The 22,789-nt window shown below is 42.8% G+C and overlaps 1 protein-coding gene across 2 annotated transcripts in view; it reads left to right on the top strand.

Annotated features, from left to right (window-relative positions):
- The first annotated feature begins 4,033 nt into the window (after nucleotides 1–4,033).
- LOC132785639 (alpha-2Db adrenergic receptor) overlaps nucleotides 4,034–22,789 on the top strand; it is a 52,571-nt gene continuing 33,815 nt past the window's right edge. For both annotated transcript variants that reach the window (XM_060791831.1, XM_060791832.1), the window contains exon 1: nucleotides 4,034–6,055. In XM_060791831.1, the coding sequence (XP_060647814.1) occupies nucleotides 5,177–6,055 (879 nt within the window). In that variant the 5' untranslated portion in view covers nucleotides 4,034–5,176. The remainder of the gene's footprint in view (nucleotides 6,056–22,789) is intronic.

Below are 22,789 nucleotides of genomic sequence, written 5' to 3'. Positions count from 1 at the left end.
GTGACGTTCCAGACTCGCCGAATGCGGCACAATTAGCTGCACAACTTCGCCTTAAGATTAATGGCACTTTATGGCAAAAACGTCCTCCTTATTGGTTGTACCCACCTCCCCTTCCTCTCGTCCTCTCTTCCTTTCCATCCACCCAACAAGATCCACTTCACTTTAACTAAGGCCACAGCCGTCGGCTGGGTTGTCGTGTCAATAAATGGTTTGTTGTTGCTGTGTGTTGTGTAAATAAAAATAATAAATGATGTCGCTGCTGTCCCCCATCCCGGCATTCTATGAAAAGTTGCCAAGAAAACGGCAAGTAATTAGGCGCATAAATTTTATGACAACTGACAATGGCACACTTTGCCGCTACACACACACACATACAACTTTAATGCAGTAGCTTAAATAATATTCAATAAGAAATTCGTTACTGAAAACATTGTTGAATTTACAACGATTTGCATTAGCATTTGGATGCTGGCCCTGTTTGTCTGCCCGGCTAAGCAGCAAATTTGATATGTTGTGTGCCCCGAGGCGCATGCTACATGCACTTGCCACAACCCATGTCGAGATTGAGGCATCCTTTCCTGCCCGCCCCGAAGAACTTTGTTGTGTGTTTGTTTGTGAAGTGAAGTCGTCAATTGTCATTGGGCGCACGTGTTGCCCACTTTTGGCCGGAGGCTAATTATCGGACTAATGGGCAGCCCGGAAAGACAGAGAGCAACGCAGAAGGCGGAAAAGGCCAACAAAGCAAAGGCCATTCGAATAAACGCATCAAGAGATTAAAACTTTAAATGCTTTGCCTACAAATGGTAAGGGTCGCGATGTTATCGCCTTTCCAAAGGTTACCCATTAATTTCATTTTGTTGCGCATTTAACTTCAATTGATTGTTATTTTCAGTCAAGACAAGTAAGAAATCTGGAGTCGGGTGTGCTCGACTGTGAAATACGCGCTACCCATTTTAAATAAAAGCAAAAACAAGATGTTATCATTATAAAAATATACCAAATCAATATACCGTAAAAACTTAAATATACCAAAGGTGTTATAACGAAAAGGTCAAAAATATACTGCAGGCTTTATACAGACTTTCTACTTTAGACTGAAGAAATGCTTTATACCGAAAAATAATAATATACCCTATGCTTTATTTGGTATATCGATACACTATTATATTTAAAATGTACCAGAGTCTTTAAAATATCCTAGATTGTCAGCCGAATATTCAGACAGGACTTTATCGTCGCTGCTGTTGATGCTGATCAAGAATGTATATTCTTAATGGGGTCGGAGATGTTTTCTTTAATCTGTGACATGCATTTCCTACCTCCACAATTTTATAATACCCTTCTACTCTACGGGTAGCGGCTATAAAAATTGAGACGCATTTGCGCTTCGCATTGTTATTTGGTTTACTGATAATTTTCTATAATTTTTGTTGCGCCCTGCACATGAACCGCACTGAGACAGCTGAGAGCTAAATGGAGAAGTGAAGCGTGGGTGTGTGTGTGTGTGTGTGAGGCAGGCATAAATAATTGCCGCTGACAGTTTGATAAATGAGTTTTCAGCCGAGTTAATGAAACTAAAACACGGCACATGAGTTGCCTGCCAGCCAGCCAACTTGCTTACTTGCCTGCCTCTGCCTGTCCAATGTTGTGTTTGCTCTTGTAAATCCATACAACGGTGTTTGCTGTTGTTGTGCTGTGCTTTTAAATTAAGATAATGCATCGAGTGAAGCGCCACGGTGCGTATGAGTAACGCAATTTCCGGGGGCCCTAGCAGTTGCTGTCGCTGTCGATGTTGCTCTTGCCACTGCCATTTGCCAGTGGCTACACGGATAATGCCGTAGGATACCCCACAGCAGCAGTCATTTTGTTTGCTTCTCTCCCTTGGCATATGGCAAGCTTTTAGCAACAATTTTGCCAGCTAATGCGAATGATAAGCGCACATAAAATATTCGCAGCCATTAGCGAGCTGCATTTGCGCATTTTTCAACTGAGCCTGCATAGAAATGTTTCGTTACGTTACGTTTCGTTTCGACGGGCTCTTACAGTCAGCCATTGAGTCCCTCAGCTTGCGCTCCTATTCCCAGTCATATAATGACAAAAATACGAAACGAAACGCAAAAAAAAAAAAGAAGAGAAATGAGCGCCAGCAGCCTGACAAGTTCTGCAACGAAACGAAAGCTTAGAGTGCTCGATTTTTGCGACTTGGCCACGCCCATGCAGTTTAGCATAGCCGCCGACGCCCACAAATCCGATTTCATTATGCAAAACGTGCGGCGAATTAAAATTAGATTTTGCACAACGACCAACTTCAATGGCAACGTTTGCATTTAGTCGCAAGATGAAGGCTCCATTAGCGGCACACATTGTGCGTGCTGCAGTTGCAAAGAGGCATGCAACATGCAAGGCACAAATATGCAAGAGTGTTTGTATGTATGTGTGTGTGAGTGTATGATTGTATGCTTGTAATTTAATGCATGCGCATTTGAGAGATTTGCGCATTATCTCTGACGTTAGACTAAGGAAAACCTATGCGGCGTATGCGCAATTTGATGCCTGCGTGTGCCACTGATTGGCTTTACGCACACACTTCTACTGCTGCGAGTGGAGGTGTGCGTGCGAGTGTGTGTGTGTGCAAGGGCGTATAAGACCATAGGCAGTTAATATAATCAGCGCTTGACAAGCAATCTTCTGTCAGGCGTTGACGATGAGTGCCCGTTCTCTCAGTTCGATGTTGATGTTGCTGTCGCTGGCTGCTTACTCTTTCCGGCATTTGTCACTTGACTGAGGTCGTGCGGGTGTGTGCGGCTGTGTGTGTGTGTGTGTGTGGCCGTCACGGCAAATAAGTTGCTGCTGTAACAGCTCAGTCGTTGCTTGTTTGTCAGTCGACGGCCCTTTTCAGATTTATTATGTTGATGTTGCTTTGCCGTATGTAATTTGAAATTATGCGTGGCAGCAACAGCAGCAGCAGAAGCAGCAAAGTCGAGCACAGCACAGCGTATGCTTAACATAATCAAATAACTCGCATAACTCATACGCAGTGTATACATCGCCGCACTCGCAAGAAGCAGAAGCAGAAGTAGAGGCAGCAAAATATGCTGCATACTTTCGAGGCGCTGCTCATAAAGAACTTCCAGACGAACTGTATTGAAGTGTAGTATGTGCGTTGAACTTTTCATTATCATAATAATTTCTAGCTGATTGCATTGCCTAGCCACAGATAGCTAGAGCAACAACCTGTTTGTTGCCAGCCCCGATTGATACTCGCATACGCCCAACTTGGCTTTTCAATTATGTGATCCAGGCACGTGACTATCGCGCATAATGTGCGTGATATGCCGACAGTTATCCACCTACCCACTTTAAGTATATATATTCTTAAATATAAAGGTGGTTCAAAGTCGACCCGCACGACTTTTGATGGCTTCATTCGACTGGAGTGGGTTGCTTAGCTTTAACTGGTCACAAATCGTGCGGAGTATTTAAAGGTGAAACTGCCCAAACTTTTACTGGGCAAAACAAAGCCAGCAATGTGGGTTAAAATAAAAATGTAAACAAAAGGCCGCATCGCTCACATGGGCATCGTTGGCATGGCTAACATTTGTAGCAAACACACACACACACTTACACGCACGCAGACACTCACAGATACAAATGCCAAAAGGTGCAACAACGAAATGAAATACGTGAAAAGTGCTGCAACAAATGGGCTCAGTTAGGTTTTTGGTTTTGGGTTTAGGTTTAGGGCACTGGGACAAACATCAAAACAAAAACAAAACTCACACAAAACGAAACGAAACGAGAAAGAAACACCAACAAGAGACAATTTCCCTTCGTTCAGTGAGTGAATTTCCCATCAGAGTGGAACGTGCCGAACATGAAGCGAAACAACGACGACGATGTCGAAGTCGTCGAGGAGCCGAAGCAACGAGGCAGCAGCAGCGGTGGCGGCGGCGGCAATAGAAGCTGCGCTGCGTGTGAAAGACGAATTTGGTAGCAAAAATTGTTGGGCTATATTCAGTTAAGATGTGCATTTCCAGCGGTGCGAACGTGTCGCGGACGCGTCAGCTGGCCGAGTAGCCAAAAGTACTTCAAAATAAAAGTACCAAAGTAGCCAAAAGAACGGGCAACAGTTCCCAGCGCAATCAGTTGAGCCAAGTTATGCACACGCCCGATTGAATTGACTAAAAATTCGTGGCGCGCGTTCAGCTTGTAAATAAACAAAAAAAAAAAGAATAATAGCCGGCTGATCGAAATAAGTGAATGAGTAACAAAAGATACAAAAACGATTCGTTGCCATCAAATTAAATGAAATCGAATCAATTTACAAACTGTTGATCGAAAACCGCGAGTGTGCAAAAAGGGCAAATCAACAACAAAACAAAAACTAAGTGCGAAGCGAAGTCCAAAGTGAGGAGGGACGAGACAGTGGACGCTATGTGAATAATTGTTTGCCAGCCGTTCGAGCAGATCGATGAGATCCAGATCTAGATCGAGATTCAGATCGTGGGGATCATATGCCGCCAAGGCGATGAGCCCCAATTGTAAATAGTCAACACACATAATTAGCGGGCAGTCTTTTTCTATTTGTATTCGTGTATATCGTATATCTATGTATGTTATGTGATTCTCTACCTATCTATCTGTCTAGATATCTACTATATATGTATGTATGTGTATACGTATGTATGTGTTGTTTTATTCAACCATATACATAATTAATTAAAAAGTCGCGCGCGCGTTTCGTTCGACGTGATCGATGCAATCGTAAAGAAAAATTTAAAATAATAAATAAATAAACGCGCACCACGCACATAGCAACAACCACAACAAGAAAAAAAAACACAAGTTTCGGTGCAAAACGGGTAAAACATAATCGAATAATTTGCGAATCGCAAAACTATGCTAGGCATTATTAGATAAATTGTTAGATTTAATTGGGTGTTAGCGGAAACACACTCTGAATACAATTCACTCTCACTCACTACGCGCAAAAGGAATTCGAAATTGCCGGCCGCATTTTCCCCAACATTTTCCCAACCAACAAAAAAAACGAAAAGAATTTTATTATAAATATCTCTAAGCGAAAGCTAAACTGAGTGCGCCAGCATGGGACCAATCAAACGTTAGACAGAGATAGAATCAAATTAAACACAACAATAAAAATAACTACACCAAGATGGACTACGCCAAGGTGGAGGCAAGCATCAACACGGGCAACATCAGCACCGATGATTTCCTCGCCGTCTTCACAAGTGGCACAACAACAACCACAGCTGCCACACTGGCGGCAGCTGCCATTGGCAGCACTATCTCCAGCTCCAGCTCCAGTTCAAGTGGCACCCTCAATCCGCCCCTGGTGACAGTCGATGGTCAAGTGCAGCTGCCGAATCTGCTGGATCTGCAGTCGCCGGTGAATGATACGATCTACCTGCTCAATGGCAGCTTCTACAACAACAGTCTGCAGCTGGCGGGCAGCTATTACAATCAGACGACGGGTAATCAGAGTAGCGGACTCGGTGGCTTACTGGGGAACAGCAGCAATGCCACCGAGGTGCATTGGGATGGACGCTATCCAAGTGGTTATACGTTGACACATATTGTGATTGCCTCGATCATTGTGACCATACTGATGATCATCATTGTGGTGGGAAACATGCTGGTGATCATTGCCATTGCCACCGAGAAATCGCTGAAGAACATACAGAACTGGTTCATTGCCTCGTTGGCCGTCGCCGATTTCTTTCTGGGATTGATCATTATGCCCTTCTCGCTGGCCAATGAGCTGATGGGCTATTGGATCTTTGGCAGCTGGTGGTGTGACATTCATTCGGCCATGGATGTGCTGCTGTGCACCGCGTCCATTATGAATCTGTGCCTCATCTCGCTGGATCGCTACTGGAGCATCACAAAGGCCGTCGACTATCTGAAATCGCGTACACCCGCCCGTGCCGCTGTCATGATTACGGCTGTGTGGATTATGTCCGCGCTCATCTGTATTCCGCCGCTGCTCGGCTGGAAGGTCAAGATGCCCGAGGGTGATCTGCCAAAGTGCGAGGTAAGTGCAGCAGCCGCCACTTGAAATTGACGCCAATTGTCGGTGGCAATTGACGGCATCACAATGCCGCCCGCCGTAGCTCCTCCTCCCCATCTCAAGCATCTCCCCAAGTACGGCAAACGCTGTCCATTTGCGTATTTGCAAACAATAAAGTGAACGCGTCCCGCACACTCTGACTGTGTCTGTCAATATGCAAAACACAGAAATTCGAGGCAGCCCCCTATGCAAATTTCGTTTCGTCTTCATCTCTCTATTCTCCATTCTCCATTCTCCATTCGCCACTTGCCACTTGCCAGTTGCCAGCACAATTGTCGGCCCATTTTGGTTCGCATTGTTATTGGATCTACGGCAAATGCCGCGGTGCGTCGTCGTCGTCGCAAAGTCACGCAGTGTATAAACCCACACAAATATTTATGCATATGAGTTTTGCCTTCTAATTTGCTTGGCTCCCTCCGAAATCGCTAAATCACATGAAGGCTCGCTTCAAGCCAGTACCCAAAAAAACTAGGCAATAACCCATCAAGATATGCGTGTTATCATGCGGGTCCTAGCCACAGTCTCTCTGTGTTTCCCTATCGCCATCTCTGTCTACCCTCTCAGTTGCTGTCTCTTTCAGTCGTTGTTTAAGTAAATGCGTGCATACATTTACATTTTTCGAACCGCTCTTCACCCCCGCGCACATAGTTACTATACTCTACACTAGCACATACTTGCCCACATTATGAATGTGTGGCGCTCCCCTTCGTAGCAAGCTGGCTGGAAAATTCACAAGAGAGATTCCTTGACAGCGGCAACATGGGCAACGTGCCACAAGGCACAACATTTTGCAGCCCCTTCCAACCCCCCTCTGAGCCCAGTTAGCAACCCGACGCTGACTGTTGTCGAAGTTTCGTTTTGAAAATGCTTTAAATTTTGCCACAAATTGTATGCGACGAATGGAGCAGAGGGCAAAAGCAGGCATTCAAGTCTGTCAGGCACACATCACAGACAGAGATAGAATGAGAGTGAAAGAGTGTCAGAGTGAGAGTAAGTGTGTGTGTGTGTATATGCGTGTGTGTGGGTTTGCCCCAGCTGAGCTCAGGCTGCAGTAACGCAGCGCAGCGCAGCATTCAATCAATGTGTCAGTGACTGATTGACTGACGGGCCAACACACATGCCCCAGCAGTTGCATTGGCAGGGGAAATATGCAGAGCATACACAAAATTGAAGCAACCTAAAGCAAAGCTCAATTGCAACAACAGCATCAGCACCAGCAGCATCGCATCGAGTTATTAAATGCCAGCTGCCTTTGGGCAATTTAATTGAATTTCAATTAAATCGCTGCTGCCCAGTGCTTGTGTGTCAAGATAAGCTGCAGTAATATTTATGGCAATCCATGATAAATACTTGCTTACTTACTACCCCAATACGAAAACAAACAACACTCGTCGTTTATACGCTGAACATTTCGCGTATTCTGCGTATCGTAGCATCCACAACAAAAATTTGATTAATTTTTTATTCGTTCCGCAGTAAATAATAAAGCAAGAAAGCAAAAAAGCCGATGGCAGCAGCCAGAAAAAAAGACAATAAATAAATAATACGAATTATAATAAAGTGCGGAGCAAAAAACACATGTACATTAAAGTGATCGGCTGTGGGGCACTCTGCTTATGTAAGTTTTGCCATTCAAATTAACCTTGAGACAATAAAAACCAGCTCATTTGTGTGGACATTGGTCAGTGAGAAAGAGGCGCCTCTCTTTTATTTACGGGTGCATGAGTTTAGTGTGCTTCTTCCTGCTCGTTCATTGGGTGTTGGCCATTGTCCGTTAAGCGTCCGGCTGTTGGGTGCTGGGTGCTGGGTGCGGGGTAAATGCGACACATTAATCAAGACTAAGTGGCCAGGATAACGTGCAGCCAACTGCTGGTCGCTGGCTCAGTTAGTTGGCCAACGATTTTTATACCCACTTCACATTGGGTTGAAGGGTATTAAAACACTGTAATACAGCACTTTTGTGGAAATTCTTAAAGAAAAAATGTAAATTGCAAAAAAACGTCGTGTATGTTTTTAACTTTATGATATATTTTGAACGCAATACTTTTCAACTTTTAAACATTTTAAACGTAGTACTTTATATTAAATATCCTCGGCATACTTTGTATTTTTGGAATATTAATTTGGTGAATTTTCGAAATAATCCGCACTATTTTGCTTTTATTCAAAATGGTTAGTCGGTATCTCACAGTCGAGCACACTCGACTGTAACTTTCCTACTTGATTTTTTTTTTCGTCCTGGTGCCAGAGGCGCTTTAAATTTAAGTCGGAAAGTCGTGAATATGCATAACAAAAATAAAATGCTGTTTTAAAGCGATATGCCGCAGGCAAAATTGAACAATCATCATAAATTACGCGACGTACAAGATAAATATATTAGAGTAGTGAGGTAAACACACAAGCACAATAAATCTAAAGGTCAAATGCGATTACCTTTTGCTTGAATTATTGTTTTTCCTGTTTATTGTAATAATTTTCTGATAGGTTAAAGGGCAACAATCTATAATCGAAAGAAAAGCAAAGATGTTCTTAGTAAACAATATTAACTAATTAACCAAGCAACTGCATTAAGATTATATTGCATTAAAGTATAAAAAAATATGCCAGAGCACTTTAACTTGTTCCATTTTAAGTTATATTAATAGTTGGTTCAAGGCAAACAAAACAAAGCTGATTATGTTTAAAAATTCGTGCAAACAAAGCTTGCGAAATATTCTGGCACAATTCATGTTTATTTAAATGTATTTTTGTGTGTGTGAATTTCAATTTTTATAGGACTTTTGATCTTTTATTAGCATATTATTTTCGTATGCTATTTATGTATTTATTTTAACAGCACACACCATACACGAATGTTATTTTTATAAAACGAGAACGATTGCATATATGATTATGTGCAAAAAATATATTTATTTTTGGTAGCCACATTGTGAATCATTTTGTGAAATAATCTCTCTTGAGAACTGGCTCATAATTGTAATACCAAGCAAAAATAAAGCCTTATATGTCACTCTTAAAGGTGTAATCCTCACTGACAACTGACAACGTCTGACATTCAATAAAGCGGGGCCAGGGCAAAGATGTGCAATTAGTAGCATAGTCATTTGAACCCCTAATAAATGGGTACAAAATGTCGCTGAAACCCAAACCGCAAAACCAATCAGCTAACCAGCAACTCAAACTCAAATAAGTTGCCCCGAAAACTCTTTCCACTCTCTTTTGCGCTGCTGCTTTGCTGGTGCTGTTGGGTTGAATGCCAGACGCGGCCCATCATTAAAAATGCCGTCCAATGGTAAAGCAAACAAAAACGCTGGCATTTACAAAGGAAACGCCTCTAGGCGATGGAGGTCGCGAATTTAAGCCTCCAATTTGCGAGCGAATCGAACAGCACACACACAGAGAGAGAGGGAGAAAGGAGGCAGAACACAACTACAAGGCAAACAAACACAGACATACTCGCAGCAGCACACATACACACACATTCAGCCAGTGGCATGGCCTGGCGAACATTTTAATTATGACACCATGTTGACATGTTTAAAATTGTTGTACACTGTTGTCGTTGTCGACGACGACAACGACGACGACGACGTTGACATTCGCAGCACATTGAACCGCAGCACAAGCCGCACAACAGTGAGGATTGGTGGGCAGGGGGATCAGGGGACGACCACGCCCTGTCGCTAATTTGACACTTGCCTGTCGCATTTAATTAATAAAATCACATTTTAGAGAATTATGTCGTTGATTTTAACTCTCGCTTGTTCGCTCGCTCAGCCACCTTTGTTGCCAAACTATTCGGCATCGTCTATTCTGGCCTGGAGGGAGCAGGCGAGTTCTCTTTGGATTTGTTTTTTTGGTGTGCGTGCCAGATGCTTGTGTAAACATTGTGACAGACGCATTTAATTGATGAACGGTCGGGAGATAGAGACGAGGGCGGGGGGCAAGGGGTGCTGAACCGCGTGAAGCTGATGAGGCAACAAACTGCTGAAAGTTTTCATTCTCAAATGTTGCGAGCGTTGATTAATGCAAAGTTGCTGCTGCTTTTATGCGGCATTTGCCTAATGAGGTGTTGGCAATTACGCATGAATTGTCTGCGTGTGGCTGCCACAGTGTATGTGTGTGTGTGTGTGTGTGTGTGTGTGCGTGTGACCTGCTGTGGTTGCTGTTGTTATTTTTGGCAGCCTAATGAATCCCGCGGCGCTGCTGATCTGCAAATCAGCTGCCTTTTGTTCATCATCATCAGCCAATGGGCAACGCTCGCAATTTACGTAATTTGAATAAAAGAGCCAAAGGAGCGAGAGAGCAGAAGCTTTTCAATAGCCATAGCATTGTTACTAAGTACATAATTTAGTGCATTATTTCCTTGCCAACACGGAGAGCATATGGCAAACAAAAACGCTGCCCGAGTTCCTTAAGCAGCGTCGTCCTTTCCGTCCGTTTATTGCCTGCCATCCAGCAGCTTTTGTGATCCCAAGCAAGCATGCACAAAAGGATCGTATTATTGTAATCCTTAAAAGGGCACACAGTTTATTGAAATATTAATCGAATATTATATGCCATTTTTGTGGCCGAACAACGACGAACAACGAATCACACAATGGCCAGAAAGGAGCATAACAAGAAGTTCTACCGAATTAAAGTTGTAGCAAAACAAAGGCACAATTTTCCATCCCCTAAGGGCAGCAAGTTGTTGACGTTGGACGGCGTCATGCTCACACATTAAGGGGACTAGGCTGGGGAGATCAAAACTGCTGCCAAAGGTGACCGAGCAAACGTTGCGTATGTGTAATGTCACGATGTGCAAACGCCCACACAATAATGACTTAAGTCATCGCCTAAGTAGCTCATTAGCGTCGGTTTAGCCCCGGTCTTTGGTACTTTAAAGCAAACGAAGTGATGGCCCCGGCATTCAGCATTCACAACTGTAGTCAGTAGTCAGTAGTCGGCATCAGTATCCATGTCAAGCCAGAGCTAGGCGCTCGTCTGTCACTCAGTCTGGGCACTTCTCATCCATATATTTGTTGGCGACCAGCGCAGCAGCTGTAAGAGCTTTAAGTTGACATTCAGCTGGGTGAGCCCCGAAGGCCTGAAAAGAAAATATCAAAAGTGGATGGACAGACATACATACATACATACATATGTGTACTACATACACTTTTGAAATTTTCTCATTATTTTCCAGTACGTGTGAGTGGCATTTGAGTGTGTGTGCGTGTGCCTGTGCGTGAGTATATGTGCTTGGGATGTGTGTTTGTAATTTTGGTTAGGTCTTTGTTACATTTCATACACTTGACTGGCTTTGCTTAAAGTCTGTCCTTGTTGTTATTGTTGCTGTACTTACACATGCCTTTAAATTGCGACCGTATGAGTGACTGAGGATATGTATATTGAGTGTGGCTGTGCGTGTGTGAGTGCGTAGCCTTTTTCGTTATCCAAGAAATTTTACATTTTTACGTAGAACACCCCAAAAAGTGTAGCAAAAGAAAAGCAGCCCTAGGAAAAAAATCGAAACTAATGGGGCCCAGGTCCTAGCGAAAAAGGATATGCTATGTGTATGCTTTTTCTCGGCCATTACCGAGTCGACAGTTCTTAAGATTATAATCAGCGACATTTACTTTCAATAACAGTGCGGCAAACTCAACCCCTCTGGCTGGCTGGCTGGCTACTTGGCAACCATTTTTGCTCTCAAAGTGCGCGCATTGAACTGCGTTATTACATCCTTGATTTGTTTATAACAGGAAATTGTTAAAGAAAATGTGAGCCAGCAATGAAGCAAGCAAGTGAAAGAAAAAAAAACGTACGCACTGCGAGCAAAAGAAAATCAAATAACACGCATACGCCGCGTTGTCTCGCTGCCTCCTGCGCTTAAATCGTTTGCTAATTTCCGCTCTCGCCGCGGGTTTTGGCAATACATATGCCACAGAGTGTGGCAACGAAGCCAAGAAGCGAGAGGGAGCAACAACTGGCGGCAAAAAAAATATATTTTAAATGTCCGCTGACAAACACACACACACAAACTGACACACATGCAAAGGAAGCACATGCTTTGGCATTTGGTGGCGGGTTTAATGCGTAGCATAGCCAAATATTGACATTTCGGCTTATGGAGCACGCACCACTAATACTGACGCCTCGGCCCGGTGTCCTCCCTCGCTCCCTGCATCAACAATCCGCATGCTTAAATTAAATTACTGAGCAATTCTTTCCGGCTGCTTTCGGCCCTTTATTACCACTGTTCTGGCATTGTTCTGGTGAGTGCACCACGTACTAGAAGCATACGTACAAGTGCGTACAATTTGCGGTCGCTCTTCCTTCCTTTTAGCCGCAAATGACGACAAGCATGACGACGACGACGACGACGACGACGATGGCACAACTTAAACTTCATTTGGACTCGCTTCTCATGCTCATGCTCTTTGCAGCTGTGTCGTGCCTGTCGCGCATTTCGCCAATGGCTTCGTTACCCAACTGCGTGTGGCATATTTCTTCGTTACTTTCAGTTTTTTTTTTGGGGAACTGCTTCTCTGTCGATTTGATTAAAATAAAGCAAAAGTTTCTAAGCTGGGATTAGTGCCAGCATTTTTTTGTTATTGTTGTTGTTGCTGTTGTTGTTATACTTCGGCGCACCGAAGTCAGTCAATTGTTGTGACTTCTCTGGCGGCACAGGTTCGACACACAATGAGCCCGAAGAGGCTTAGCGTGCATGCTTTTTAATATCGCCGCCAGATCTTGAAAGAGATTGGTATAAGGTTTAAGTCTCGCGTTTATTGCTCATAGAATTTGCATTTGCATACTCGCTGCTGCTGCTGCTGCTGTCTGTCTGAAAAGTTTTTTATTGCATTCCTGTAACTGCTGCAGCCCGCTTGGAAAATGGCATTCTTTTCCATCCCGCATAGCCTTGAGCACACATACACACACACAAACACCCCGAAGTACGCACACCCATTTACGTAGATAGAGAGAAGACGCCAAGTCTGCGGGCCGTTACTCATTTTTTGTTGTTATTCTCCTTATCGCACAAAGCACGAGTATTCATGCCGGTCTTGAAACTTTACCACTGATACAGGCAGCAAGTACAGACACTCCCACACACACAAGCACACACACTCAGACATATGTATATACACATGTGAGGAATGCAACTTTATACGCGCTGATGTCATCTCATATGAAGAATAATTCCTTTGCTAAAGTTTAGCTTCATATTTTTTTCTTTCGCTTGCGCTCTTACGTCTTGCTTCTTGCTCGTCTTCGTTTTTCTTCTTTTTGGGGACCGCGTGCTAAAAGTGCCTGAAAATTTCGCACGCGTATTAACTTTCACTTGCCTGGCAACATAAACAAGCTTATGGGAACAACAGCAACAGCAGCAACAACAACAGCAACAACAAAGGCCAATGAAAATTGAAACAGATTTGAAATTTATGAGCTCGCGCTCTCACATTTCGCCTCGTCTACGGCCGCGCAGAGAGTTGGGCAAAGTAAATTAAAGTTGGCAAACAAATGCGACAAAAAAAAGCAGAAATAATAACGAAAAATGAAATAAAGTAAGCGAAAATGTTAAGAAAATTGCTGTCAAGCTGGTGACGCGACTATCTAATACTCTACCTTAAGAAATTTAAGAGAATATTGTGTCTCTATGTACATTAATTTATTTTTATTAAATTCCCTTTATTGATGTAACATTCAACTTTTCACCATTTACGTAATTGCAGGGTATAAATGCGAGTGTTATTAAATGTTAAATCTCTTTTGTGAAAGTTCTCGTTCTGTTTGTTTATACTGAATCAATTTTAATCCGACTTAAAATTACGAGTTGGCCAAAACTTAAGAGTTGCACAGTTAATTTATTGCGAAATTTCCAAAACGCAGCGTTGGTTGTCGCCTGTCGCTTGGGTGGAAAAGTCGACAAAAGTCAACTGGCGCCTAATTGGCAAAACAAGCGGAAAATCGCAAATTAAAGCCAAAATGCACGTTCCAAGTCCGAGTTCCAAGTTCCAAATTAAGCCGGTCGTCGGTCACTCTGTTAGTATCTCCTATTTCTCACCCTCTCTTTCTCCCTCTCAACCCCACTCTTTCACTCAGTTTGATTCAACTACCGAACGCTTTCAACTTTATACAGAGAGAGAGAGAGAAAGAGAGACAAATAAAACAAATTGCGTATACGCCCAGCAGCTGCTTTGGTTGTTAGTTTTTTGGGTGCGGCCAAAAGTCTTGTGATTTTCCATTTCGAAGGCAGCATTTTATGAAATCAAATGAAATGCCTCCTGCTGCCACATGCCACACACACACATAGCCAGCATACATTTTTAACCAGTCTCCGGCGCCAGGCAGCAATTTTCGCTGAGGTTTCCTTTGGGCGTCTGCCAGCAGCAATTTGCGGCCGGTCTGCTGCTCTCAGCCGTAAACTGTAGAGTTTTGGGTGAGCTGTGAGATCTTCAATTAAAGACAGTTTGTTGTACTTAATGGTAGAATTAAGCACCCTCCTCTCGTTCTCGGTTGTAGTACTCAAGCGAGTCCACACGATCATAATTCTTAAATGAAATTCCAAAAAATTGTCGACATTTATGACAACATTTGCATACATGAACACCATAAATTAACCCCACATGTGCTCCACCCATCCCAACCATAAACGACAAGCGCCTCCCCATTATAACTCCTCCTCATCTCGTCGTTGTTGTTGTTGTTGCTGTCATAACAATGTCAAAACTTAAATATTGACAATGCCATCGACATCGACGCCAACGCCATCGCCATCGCCGTGCGTCGCCTTTATAGCCACGCATAATTTTTCGATATTTTCACTTGTGTCAAAGTCAGAGATTTGAGAACCCTTTCACACGGAACACCCACACACACACACACACACTCACATACAGCTGAACACGGGACGTCGTCTTTTTGCTCAGCTTTTATGTGCAAATTGCGCGCAGTAAATAAAAATAAATGAGTATGAAAATTTTTACTCCTATCAGCAATATTTTTTATTTGCCAGCTCGGCATGGCGAGTCGAGCCAACTTCAATCTACACACACACATACGCTCCTACACTCACTTACACACACACACACACACACACACATGCTACCCACCGTAATAATCGTAATGAATGGCTTATCACGCCAGCTGGCATTGTCAACGATTTGCCATCGCCTGGCGCCTTTGTTGGTTCGATACACACACACAGCGTCAGTCAGAGGGAAGGGAATGAGAGTGGGAGTGGCGTCTCGTGAATCGCAGGAAATGGTTAATAAATGAAAGAGTTATGCAGTCGTCGTCGTCGACACGGACTGAAAAGGATATGGCGGCAAACGCCAGACGCGACGACGACTCGCACGATTTCACAATCAAATGAAATTTAGCCATACAATTTAATGCGTTATTCGCCGTAAACTGTGCCCATATCAAACGCATATTGATTTACTCAAAGCCCCCCATCCCACTGTCTCAATCTCTCTGCCAGCCTGTGATAGATAATTGCCTGATGAGAGTCACACACACACACATGAGACCCGCCATCGCAATATGGAGATTTATAGCTGATGCCAAGCTGCTGCTGCTGCTGTGAAGTCAAATAACAATTTCGCCTTTCATTAAATTCAACTCTAAGCCCTGCTTTAAAACGCAAAAGAGGCTGGCTACACACTATAAGAAAGTATGGCAAGGAATTTGGTTGGAGCTGCGGTACTTTTTGTCGCATAAACATAAACACCTCTAAATGCCGCGACAAGCAAAACACAAGAGTGTAGAAACACCATTGCATCCATTGGATACTCTTATCAGCCGCACGATAATTCAGTCAGTAAGCTGAGAATACACATTATTATTAGAGCACATCAAATAAATCAATTGACAAGCGTCAAACACATCGATTGATAATAAAATGTTAATTTAAAACAAATCAAACAGAAAGCTCAAATCAAATAATTGCCATAAAAACACAGTACACAATAATTAATAAGAAAGTTGTGGGAGAGAGAGGTGGCGGCAGTAAACATTCATAAATAATAATTTTAATATTGCCATGAAATTCATTTCATTTACATTCCATTTCTTTTTCTGTTATTTTCCCATTTTTTGGCGAGAGTATTAAAGCTTCTTTGCATCTTTGTCGTTGTCGTTCGTTGTCGCAGTCTTGTCTTTTGTCTTTCCCTTGTTTTTTTTTTACGTTGTTGTTGGTGTTTTTGTATTCTTTTGGTGCTGTTCACAGGCGGCATAATCCATTTTAAATAAAATTCCAAATGAACAGGCACAATGAAGGCACAGCCGAAACCTGCGCTATCCTTTGTTGTTGCTTTTGCTGTTGCTGTTGCTGTGTTGTCGCGACGGTCGTTGCCTTTTTTGCCGGATCGGAGAGGCAAACACACTTAAAACATGAGCACGAAAAACATTTACATAAAATCGTCTTAACGCATTTGCCGCCTCATCGTCATCGTTGTCGACGTCGTCTTCGTTCGTTTTCGCTTTGGGCCTGGCCCTGACCGAGGACAGCACATTGTGGCCAGGGCAGAACAGGAAGAAGATGGGAAGAAGGACAGCACGCGGTGCGCCTTTGGGCCAAATAAATTACACCAAGTGTCGTTGGGCCCGTTCTGTGGCACATTTCATGGCAATTTAATATGCCCCAAAAATATAGGGCAAAAAACGAAAAAAGAACGAAAAGCGAAAAACGAGCTGCACAGATAGACAAAAATTTAATGGGCGTGGCTTAGGCAAACAGGGCGCACTTGAAGTCATGATTGCAGCAGCAGCAGCAGCAGCTATAATTGTAAGCATAGCCTTTTTGACTAATAGCCAACTAATTGCATTTGCTGCTGGTTAAACACTCAACACAGTGATAAGTTTTAATTTGCATTTCAATTTCATTTGCCAAACATACACACACGCACACACACGTACACACATACAGACAGAGAGAGAGAGGAAATCTGTGCGAGCTTAATTAACATTTGCGAAGAATTAAAGTTTCATGTGTGCCACTTAATTGAATTTCATTTTCAAATGCATTGCGCAAATAAATTTTGTTGCTAGTTTTAATTTGTTGCGCAAGGGGAAAACTTTCAAATCACATTTACAGACAGCAAAACTGGCAATTGCCAGCCACCCTGCCTGCCACTGGGATGATGTTCTTCCTTCCGAACATGTTTAATACTCGAGAGAAATCAACAAAAACAAGACAAAAAAACAAACAAAAAAGACATTAAACTTTGCAAATTGAATGGACATGGAACGCTGTTGGGTGACTGTAGAATTGTTCTTGTATGATGTTTTATTATTGACTTGAATAGCAACAAATGTAATTTTCAGCATGAGCTTAGAATTCGAATAAGTTTTTTTTTAGCTCAACTAACTTCTTAACAGACAAAAATTTTCTCTAGTTTTTTGTGTGACTCAACTCAACTAAACTATACTGCGTGTGTTTTTCATACTCGAGTCCTAGCTCTGGTAATTATGTAAAAGTTGCTTGTTTTTTCAGCCGTTCACATTTTTTTGGTTGTTGTTCAAACTCTGTGTGCATTGGGTGCTGAAGAGTGTTGAGTGCTGGGCATTGGGTTCAGTCCCTAAGGGTCAATTTTAATTACGTTCATTTGAGATGCGAAATAAAATGTGAAATAAAATAAAATGCCGGGCGTGTAAAGTTTTTTGACAGGCGCCAACGAAGTGAAAATTGCTGTGGCATAATTGAAAGCGCGCTGCCAAGCTGAAGTTGAAGCTAAAAGCCATGCTCAAATTGGGTTTCAGTTCTTTCTTTCGTTTTGGTATGGCATTTGGGTGAATAATTAAAAATACATTGACATTTAATGGCACGTCGTGTTATAAATATTCAGTTTTTTTTCCTTTCGTTGCCTTTTCATTCCTTTACTTTCCTATCGTTGTATTGCGTCGAGTTACGTTTCGTTTAATTTTGCTGTTTGGTTTTTGTTGTGCCTGCCTGCTGCTTTATTGTTAGTCGGCTCAAAGTCATTTTGAAATTCCGCTGGCATATTTGGCCGCTGGGTAAGCCTTTGACATGTCAAGACCGACTTTCTTCTTTTGCCCAGCCCAGTCGCAGTAGTGGTAGTAGAAGCTGCTGCTGCATACTTTGCGGCGTATTCAAATACCGTCAAGCCATTGGCAGCCAACGCGGCGCATACTTAACAATTCATTTGCGAAATTCCTTTTTATTTTGCATGCCAAAGCAAGCAGCAGCAGCAAAAGCAGCATCAGTCCTCTGATGCTGTCGCTTTTACACACTCCGTCACCCAGTATAATCATCAATCATCATAATTGAAGTACTTCGACGCACACATTGCGCATACGTCTCGTTGCCGTCGTTCACTCTCACTCACTCGCTGGTTAAGTGACTCATTTTCCCAAATGAAGCGCACTCTGCTGTATTCACTTTAATGTTGTCATAAAAGCTGCCGCCAGATATCTTCCCTCGCTTTTCATTAGCACCTCAATGAACTTGGCTAGGAAAATGCCACTGTGACAGAGTTGCGTTGCTGGCAATGCGTTTCATTTGCTTTCCAAATGTTTGTCGTCTCCTTTGTCTCTATATTATTATTAGAGCATTTGTCTGGCACTCAGCTTTGATCATTTCCCCTTGGCAAAGACAATGCAGTTGTCCTTGAAGATTTTGTCAAAGTTTTTAGCAAGCAACAAAGTTGCCGTCGCGATAAATCCATTTCTGTTTTCTGCGCTCAAATAATATCCTTTTTCATCCTGTCTCAGTCTGCGGCATTTTGGGCATTTTTATTTTATTTGGCTTTATAAAATTAGTAAACGTTTGCCCATTTTTGTTGCTGTTGCTGTTGTGGCTCTCTTAAAGAGATTCCTTGTTACTTTCCCTCCACTGCTGCCTCGGTCGGAAGTAGCAAGAGAGATTGAGGACCATGCTATGTGTTTCGGTTGGAATAAATGTTAAAATATGATTTGATATTATGCCCAGGCACGCCCTAAAGACAAATGGACGGAAATGGGTCAGTCGAGGCAGCTGCCATGTAGCTTTGGCATTTGTTATCCTTTTTATGAATTCGAGCATGCAATGAGTAGACTCCTTATTGTTGGCCACAATAACAACAACTTATCCAAACAATAACAAGCGGAACACACACACACACACACACAGAGGCACACGCACAAAAACGAAATACTTGTACGCAAAATTAAGTGTTGAACGTCATTGGAATTTTGATCGCAAAAAGTCAAGAAGATATTCAAGAGACGTAATCATATTTGAGGCAGAAAACCAGATGCGTAGCTTTAAGCGCTGGTTGCTTCTAATTGTCAACTACAGAGGCAAGCCAAGACAGGACAGGGTAGGAATGAAACGGAAGCCACGTGTTTTTCATCTGGCAAATCATAAAAGCACTGGCATAAGAAAAGATGGCAGCCACTCATGATTCCAGAGGACGGTAAGTGGCCACAAATAGCGGGCTAGCTAACAATGCGCGCCCAAGTACACACGTAAAAAGAAAAGCCAAACTACAAGTAACTACACTTTGGCATGGAAATGAAACAGCTACAGCTACAGCTTCAGGTTCAGCCAAAGCTTAAGTGGTTGCCGTGAAAGTCAAGCCAAGACCCGGTTGCGAGTGTTAGCTGGAGGAAATATGCTGTGAAAGTAGAGAGTCAGTCAGGCGCAAGGCAGACGTGTGAGCTGGGCTGGAGCACAGCTGCCAACTGCGGACGGGGTTGGGGTTCAATTCCTGTCCAGCTAGCTGCGGTCCCCCTCTATTTGACTTTCTGTCTCTCTGTGTGAGTTGCGATTGCTACAGTTGGAATATAGCCGGCGTATGCTCTACGTCAAGCTCAGTTGCTGATCATAAACTTGACACACACATATGTACGCACATTCATACTCTGCTCATATGCTAGGCAAATAAATAACAGAGCGCAAGAAAAGCCAACGCCCTTCGCACTTTTGCCGCCCTTCGAATGCTCAGCAACTAACACTCATCCAACAAGCACAAGACACAACATATCATTTGTTGTCCGCTGCTGCCATTCCATTGTCCGCTTGTCTCCCGTTCCATATGTCCGTGTGCTTAGGTACCCTGCAAAATTACCGCCAAAAGGGTATATCTACGTCCATAATCAGTCAAGGTCTGTTTATTAATTGCAATAGCATAACAATTGAATATTTTACACATTCAATTAATTACACTTTTAATTCCTTTTTTTTGGTTTTGTATTTTCTAGGGTGTTTTATGGGGCTGCCTTTATGCTGCCTGCATTCTATATAGTTCTTTTCTGTTCTCTGTTATTGTCGTTGTTCCATTGTTGTTCCCGCTTGCGTTGTCGTGTTTGTGGTTACACTCTGCGTGCTGTGCATTGCCTCCCCCTCACATGATGCCAGACTTGCCTTCCTTCTCTCTCCCCCTCGCGCCTCCCGCATGTTCCAGTCCCTGTCGTCATCCTGTCGTATATTTTTTTTGCTGCTGCCTTTTGCCTGCGTTGCGCTGCGGTTGCTGTTCCGTGTCTATTGTGCTAATAGGCAGCGCTATCGTATTTTAACAGCTTTTATTTACACATACGTATGTGTGCATACACACGCACACCCTTACAGACACACATACATGGCGCAAGCATTTCACTTGTTTATCATAGTTTTGCTATTGCTGCTGCTATGTTACCATACAGCTTGTTTTTCTACCCTTTCGTTGACGACTGAAAGGGTATGTTGAAAGGTTTGAAATGGTTAGAGAACACTTTTAATAATTTATAATCGATTTTAGTTGATTTTTAAATAATAATAAATAAATTGTATTTTTTAAATAATTAATTAAATTATAAAACGAATTATAATTGCAAAAGTAAACGATGTTTTGCAGCTACAGTCGATTTTTGGTACATACATTCATGAAAATCAGATTAATATTGTAAAACTAATTTAAGAAATAATAATATATGGCAAAAGGCGACTATTGCTGTCGGATTTTCGATACTTTAGTTGACAATATGGTACTTTCCACACTGTGGTATATTCTGAAAGTAGTATTAAATCAATACACCAATTTATTTTGAATGCAATAGTACCGAATATACTGGTGTATTGATCAGTATATTCGGTATATTTCAGTATTTTTTTGGCTTTCTTTTTCGTAATAATTCTGCACTGATTTGCTTTTATTGAAAATAGCAGTAGCAGGTATCTCTCAGTCGATCACACTGGACTGCTGCTTTCTTAGTTGTTATTCTATACGCTTCATTCCAAATTCTTGCTTGCTTGTCTCTGCATCTGCTGTTAATCTCTTTTGCTTGCTTTTGGCACATAACTTATTTGGCTTTGCCCAAATAGCAAGCGCAGGTGGTCATGCAGTCCATTAGGAGAGGGTTCATCACATTTCGGGCTGCTTCCGTTGTGCTGCCAGCTGAGCTGAACCTGCCACGAGCTTGTGCCCGGGCTGGCTTTTGGCTCAAGCATTCACTTGTCAGTTTTAACAAGCTTCATGTCCACGTGCAGCATGTCATCAGCATGATTGGCATTTTTAAGCAACGCTATTTCCCATTTACCCCAAGCTACCTTTCCGTTTTTCACATCTTTTTTCGTTTTTTTTTAATACATTTTTTTGCGCATCAATAAAAATGTCAAAATGACAGGTTTTATAATTGGCGATAAAATGCCATCAACGAGGCGCACACACAGTGTCAGCAACAGTGGCTGTAAGCAGTCAGCAGTCAGGAGTCATCAGAGCCAGCAGAGCACACAGTGGCCATGTCCATGACATGCTGCTGGTCAGAAGCCATTGTCTACTCACGTGTCTGGCTGACAGCAACACAGCAACACCAACAGCAACAGCAGCAACAGCAGCTGCAAACTTAAAGCTACTTGAATTTTGCACATTTTGCTCATATCTTGCGATTCCGGCCAATAAATAGCAATTGAGCTACGCTCAGTCAATAAAATTGTTAATGGTCATCGTTGAAAAACGCATCAACCGAGGAGAAGCGTGCAACATTTGAGTTTTAAGTGTTGTAGCTTTAAGTGTACCCCACCAACTGACGACTACGACTAGACTCCCAGAGCAAAGCAAGCGTATCCGTTCTGATATGGTTCGGGTGGGGGGAAACATTTTGCGTGGCAAACGGAAGTTGCAAGTAACTGAACTTCCCGACGGGCGCCAGTAAACTGTTATAAACACTAAAAGGCAGCGCAGCGATGGCTTGAGGAAGCTGCACATTTAACGTGCCGCACCAGCGCCATTTGACTGACAAATGTGGCCGGCAAACAGAGCGTCCCGGAAATGGCAAGGAAATTAAAACAAATATAAAATGCCAGCCAGCACGGCCAACTAGGAGGAGGGGAGTAAGTAGCTGCTGGAGTAGTAATGGGGAACAAGCCAAATGAAAATAAATATGGTAGAGAAAGTTTGCCCGCAGCCCAAGACACAGACTAAACCAAAGCGAAGCAAAGCAAAGCCAAGAGGGAGAGTCAAAGGCAATGGCAAAGCATGGCTAGCCAAGCCAAGTAACTCACTGAAGTCCGCCAGGAGGCATTTAAATGCGGCAGAGCAGTAGTTAAGCGACATGCGGCATGCGGCAAGCGGCATTCGGCGAAAAAAAGGCGCATCCCAAACCATTTTTGCCATAAAAGTCAACAACTTTCGCTGCTGCCTGTCGGCGACGCTGATAAAGGGCAATCGAGCAACTCCCCAATCCCCTTTTCTCGATTGAGTTACGCGTAATCGTTTCGAGTGCTTAAAAATTAAA

The sequence above is a fragment of the Drosophila nasuta genome, chromosome 2R (genome assembly GCF_023558535.2).
Source record: "Drosophila nasuta strain 15112-1781.00 chromosome 2R, ASM2355853v1, whole genome shotgun sequence".
NCBI classification, from domain to species: Eukaryota; Metazoa; Arthropoda; class Insecta; order Diptera; family Drosophilidae; genus Drosophila; species Drosophila nasuta.
Note: the sequence above shows the minus strand (reverse complement) of the source record. Positions and strands in the feature narration are given on the sequence as shown.